At 45.4% G+C, this 5,633-nt stretch overlaps 1 protein-coding gene across 1 annotated transcript; it reads right to left on the reverse strand.

The window, feature by feature from the left end:
- Positions 1–1,626: 1,626 nt before the first annotated feature.
- Positions 1,627–3,814, reverse strand: LOC125908398 (uncharacterized protein K02A2.6-like). Its single transcript, XM_049611127.1, has 3 exons — positions 3,163–3,814; positions 2,276–3,117; positions 1,627–1,701 (listed from the first exon to the last, which is right to left on the reverse strand). Exons 1-3 carry the CDS (start codon positions 3,812–3,814, stop codon positions 1,627–1,629), a joined length of 1,569 nt encoding a protein of 522 aa, XP_049467084.1.
- Between the last annotated feature and the right edge of the window lie 1,819 nt (positions 3,815–5,633).

Raw genomic sequence — 5,633 nt, forward strand, 5'->3', positions numbered from 1 at the left:
CTTATCTCATGCGTCTCTTGTACAATACTCTTTTTCCCATGTGCCCCCGGCATCCGGCAGCTGTCACTTGTCACCCCGAGATGCGTATAAAAATGCAGGTGGACGCACTGCTAGCCGAAGGGGTTCACACCGCACAGTGGGCTGTCCTGCCAACACCTCCCTTTTTTTAGTAAAGATGATACGCGTCGTATCTGGTTGGTGGTACGCGTTGTCTGGATGATTGACGTGTAGGTACCGGTGGTTGATTGTTGTTACGTGTTGACCCAACACGGCTTCGTTGACGTGGTGGTGCCAGGTCTGCCAACATTTCTGATGGGAGTGTTGTGGATGTTGTGGTTTCTCTTTCTACTTCATCGTTAAGACCACAATTATCGAGGAGTATCGCCAGCGGTATCTGAACGTCTGTAGTTGCTAGTTGCTCTTGCTGGGAAACTTCTGCTTCATGTCGACTTCGTAGCTGATTACAATGCGATCGAATGAGCTTCCTCGTTGATGACAACCATACATTGTACAGCACACTACCAATTTGCTCAATAACTTGCCCATGAGCCCAACTCCATTTGTTGTTATGGTACACTTTAGCCCACACTAAGTCCTGAGGGGAGTAATGCCGCTTCTTTGCTCCGTGTTTGAGATTGAACTGCTTTTCTTGTTTGTTATCATGGACTTTGTGCGATGAAGAAGGTGGACGTAATAATTCGAGAGCTGTCCGTATTGGTCTTTTATAAATGTGCTCAGCTGGTGATTTTCCTTCCGGTGAACTACGACATGGTGTTGAACGATAGCACAGCAGAAAGGTGTCGATTGCTTCTTCTAACGTTTCCCCCCCTGCTGTAATTTTTTTAAGGGCTCTCTTGAATGTGTCGACGAATCTTTCTGCTAGTCCGTTTGACTGCGGATGAAATGGAGCAGTCTTCAAATGCACAATACTATAGTGCTCACAAAATGTTTCGAACATATTACTGGTAAATTGTGTACCATTATCAGTGACCAATGTTTCAGGTTGTCCGTGTCTTGCGAAAATATTGCGGAGCATGCGCAATGTTGCGGTTGTGGTGATGTCTTTAGTGCGCATCACTTCTGGCCACTTAGAGTATGCGTCAACCAGAATCAGATAGTAGTAACCGTTAACAGGCCCTGCATAATCGAGATGTAGCCTTTGCCATGCTTTTTCTGGAACTGGCCAGGATTCAAGAGTTGTTTTTCTATCTGTTTTCGCAACACTAGAACATTCGATACACGATTTTACGATATGTGCAACGTCTTCATCGACGTTTGGCCAGTACACATACTGCCGTGCGATCGAGCGCATGCGTTCAATACCAGGGTGTCCCTTGTGTAGCTGCTTGAGGACACTTTCCCTGGAACTGGGAGGCACGACCAATCTCTCTCCATACATAATACAATCTGCTACGACAGACAGTCCATCTCGTCGTTGATAAAATTGTAGGATTTTAGGATCGTTTATGATGGTTTTAGGTGGCCAACCTTCCTTAATGAACTTGATGATTTGTTGTAAGGTATCATCATTTTTGGTTGTATTTTGAATTGTCTTGAACGACAATGGGACTGCTTGCAGTGATTCGTTCAAGATGCTCCGAATACTTTTTTCGAAAGTGAGATTAGCTATGACCATCTCTTCATCTGGCCGCACATGTCGATTGATAAGACGTGATAATACGTCGGCGTGACCAAAACTATCTGTAGAGATATAGTTAATCGAAAAATCGTAGAGCAGAAGAGTTAATGCCCATCGTTGTAAACGATTTGCTGTATACGTTGGTATACCCTTCTTTGCACCAAAAATAGCCAATAAAGGTTTGTGATCTGTTTCCAGAATGAATCGACGCCCATAAATCATTCTGTGAAAGCGTGTAACCGCAAATATCAAAGCCAGCGCCTCTTTTTCAATTTGGCTATAGTTACTTTCAGCTGATGTTAAGCTACGCGACACATGGTAAATGGCTTTTATTGATCCATCAGGAAACTTGTGAGCAATGCGAGCACCCAATCCTACGTTTGAAGCGTCTGCAGATACTATTATCTCCATTTTTGGATTGTAATGCGTTAGCAGTAATGGAGATTGTAAAATTTCTCGAAAACGATCGAATGATCTTTGGCATGCTGTGGACCAATGAAATTTAATACCTGCCTTCAAAAGTTGATCCATGGGCTGACGGAGTGTGCGCATTTCTTGGACATATTTGCCATAATAATTTATGGCTCCAAGGTATGATCGCAGCGTTGGAATGTCGTGCGGCGGTGGCATGCTCACAATTGGTGCTATTTTATCTGGATCTGGCCGGATTCCTTGTGCATCAAGGATTTGTCCCAGATATTTGACTTGGCGCATATTGAAATTACATTTTTCAATGCGTACGGTAAGTCCGTAATCTCGCAAACGGTTTAGCACGAGATGTAAGTTTTGCTGATGCTCATCTTCGTTTCGTCCACCTACTAATATGTCGTCCAGGTACCCTGTGGTGCTATTGAGCCCAGCGAGCATCGTGTCCATCAACTTTTGAAATGCCCCTGGCGCTGATTTGATGCCGGGTGACAATCGTGTGAATTGAAACAGTCCCTTGTGGGTGTTGATGGTTAGGAATGGTTGGCTTGCTTCGTCTACGGGTACTTGTAGGTAGGCGTCCGACAAATCAATGTGGCTGAAAATGACGCAGTTAGCCATTTTCACGAAGATATCCTCTGGCAGTGGTAAAGGATAATTATTCGACTCCAGCACGTTGTTCAACCCCGTCGAGAAATCCGCACAAATACGAACGGTGCCGTTCGGTTTTCGTACCACGACGATGGGTGCCGCCCAGTCAGAAAAGTCCACTTTTTTGATGATGCCAAGACTTTCCAGACGATGCAGCTCATCTTCAACAACAGCTTCCATCATGTACGCAACGGGTCTCTTTGCACGAAATACTGGTGTAGGCGTGCCCTTCAACGTAAGTTGTACTGCTGTCTTGTTGTACAACCCCATTTTGTCGTTGAAGACGTCTGGATAACGAGACCGTAGTTCTGCTATGTTTGTCGTCTTCGTGGTGCAGATCTGGTTGCAGAACGCTGTGATTGGCTCGTTCCACAGTCCAAAAAGGTCCATCATATCAATCCCTAAAACGTTAAGATTGACATTCGGATCAGTTACAAAACACTTACCCTGTTTCGTAACGTTATTGATGGTGATGCTGCACTCCAGCTCCGCCGCTAATTGCAACGGATCGCCCGACGCTGTCCTAGCATTGCAAGTGGCTGGTTTGACTGCCGGAGAACCGATACGCTTCCATGCCTGATGTGAGATGATGGTGATGTCCGATCCGGTGTCAATTTGCAGTCGATGAGGAATGTTGTTGAGATGAACGGAGACGAACTTCCTTCTTTGCGTGACATGGTTGACTGTCACTATTTTCGATGTCTGTCCCTGATGTTGCTTCCGCTTGTACTGCTTTTTCCACGGTGCCTTCTGCGCTGGAGCACTGGTGGTCGCCATTGATGTGAAACAGGCGCAGTATCCCTCGGAATGTCCAATTTTACCACAATCTTTGCATTTGTGGTTTCGACTCGGACAATCTTTGTGAAAGTGCATTGCACCGCAAGACCAGCAAGGAGTACGAGGATGATCCTGCTGTTTGTTTCCTCCGCTGGGATGACGTTGTTGCTGTGATGAACCTTTGTTAGCAACGTACTGCACTGACGATGGTTGCTCTACAAGCACAGTGTCCTGTTTGAGGTTAACGAGACTGTTGCACTGTTCGACGATTTGTTGGAGCGTGATGTCCTGTGCTTCGTTCAGTTTGTTGATCAGCCTCATACGAATCTCTGCATCGCTGCTTGACTTAAGCCCACATACGTAGATCAAGCATTTAAACTGTTCCTCAGTTAACTCGGAAAGTTTAAAATCAACACAGGATTTGTTCACTTTACAGGAATATGAAAGATAATCATCTACGTCATCTTTTGTCATTTGAAGACAATTGTATCTGCGTCGAAACGTAGAGATGGTAGCGCCAAACAGGGATTTTAGCTTTTTCACTGTTTGTTCGAATGTGAATTCGCGAGCTAGTTTTGGCAATATGAAACTATTGTACCGCTCGTGATCTTGTGGGCTCAGTTTGCGTAAAAGTAACCTCACTTTTCCCGCGTTGTCAAGGTTGCAAGCATCCCGATCGAAAAGTTCGCTGTAACGGGAATACCAGGCGTCGAAAGTGTATCCGTTTTCTTTGTCGTAGACAAACTCTGACATATTACTTGATAATGAGTCAAGTACAACCTCCACATGTGTGAACTTTTGTATGGATTGATTCGTCAATTGAAGCTGTTGTGCCATAGAAGACATGAGGCTCTGCTGGTTGGCGAGAATTTTCAGTATCGCTTCCGACACATTCTTTGATGACTCTCCTCCGCCTGCTGCAGAATCTTTTTCTTGAGCACCTTCCATTGTCGATGATAACACACGGTCCCGGGAAAATTTTCGCTGGTTTTTTGCAAACTTCTACCGCCTCGTCGCCACTGTTACGTTTTCTTGTACTTTATTTCACTACCTTATCTCATGCGTCTCTTGTACAATACTCTTTTTCCCATGTGCCCCCGGCATCCGGCAGCTGTCACTTGTCACCCCGAGATGCGTATAAAAATGCAGGTGGACGCACTGCTAGCCGAAGGGGTTCACACCGCACAGTGGGCTGTCCTGCCAACACTATTCACTCAACAAACTCACTTTTTTATGCGCCATACACTCAACAAACTCACGTTTTTATGCGCCATTCACTCAACAAACTCACTTTTTTATGCGCCATTCACTCAACAAACTCACTTTTTTAGGCGCCATTCACTCAACAAACTCACTTTTTTATGCGCCATTCACTCAACAAACTCACTTTTTTATGCGCCATACACTCAACAAACTCACTTTTTATATGCCATAAACTCAACAAACTCACTTTTTTATGCGCCATTCACTCAACAAACTCACTTTTTTATGCGCCATACACTCAACAAACTCACTTTTTTATGCGCCATACGCTCACTTAACTAGTGATGGGCAAAACGGTTCCGATGCCGGAGCCGGCTCCGACCGGCGCTAGACAATTTTGGAGCCGGCTCCGACCGGCTCTAGACACCAACGGCTCTTCAGCCGATTCCGCTCCGACGGCTCCGGAGCCGGTTTTAACACAAAGGACCAAAAGAACTTTTTCAATTTAGTTTCAATCGAGGAAATCCGTAAATAGCGGAGTACGTCATGTTTAAAAGAATTTATCAAAAAAAAACATCGATTAGTTTTGAATATTGTTTGAGTATTATTAAAAGACGAGACTAACGAATGCTACACAACGTCATGTATGTAAATACTGCAATCATATCGTGTGTTAGCTTCCACACGTGCGAGAATATATATTCATTTTTTATTACGCTATCATACAATGATGTCTCTATTGAACCGTTAGTGCGTAGCCGTTGGTCCGGAGCCGTTGTTTCGTCGCCGGCTCTGGAACGGTGGGCCCGATGCCGGCTCCGCAGCCATTGGAACGGAGCCGTGAGTGCAGAACCGTTAGTCCGGAGCCGGCTCCGGAGCCGTTGGTGCGCTCCGAAACGCCCATCACCAGCTACGGTACTGGCGCACCGTCACGCCT

This window comes from Anopheles coluzzii, chromosome X (assembly GCF_943734685.1).
Source record: "Anopheles coluzzii chromosome X, AcolN3, whole genome shotgun sequence".
NCBI classification, from domain to species: domain Eukaryota; kingdom Metazoa; phylum Arthropoda; class Insecta; order Diptera; family Culicidae; genus Anopheles; species Anopheles coluzzii.

Excerpts from the sequence above, each read along its gene's own strand:
- LOC125908398 (XM_049611127.1), bottom strand. The coding sequence starts at position 3,814 with ATGAGGCTGATCAACAAACTGAACGAAGCACAGGACATCACGCTCCAA. Across the intron at positions 3,118-3,162 it reads CAATAACGTTACGAAACAGG|GGATTGATATGATGGACCTT; the intron begins GTAAGTGTTTTG and ends TTAACGTTTTAG. Across the intron at positions 1,702-2,275 it reads CAGATAAAATAGCACCAATT|ATAGTTTTGGTCACGCCGAC; the intron begins GTGAGCATGCCA and ends ATATCTCTACAG.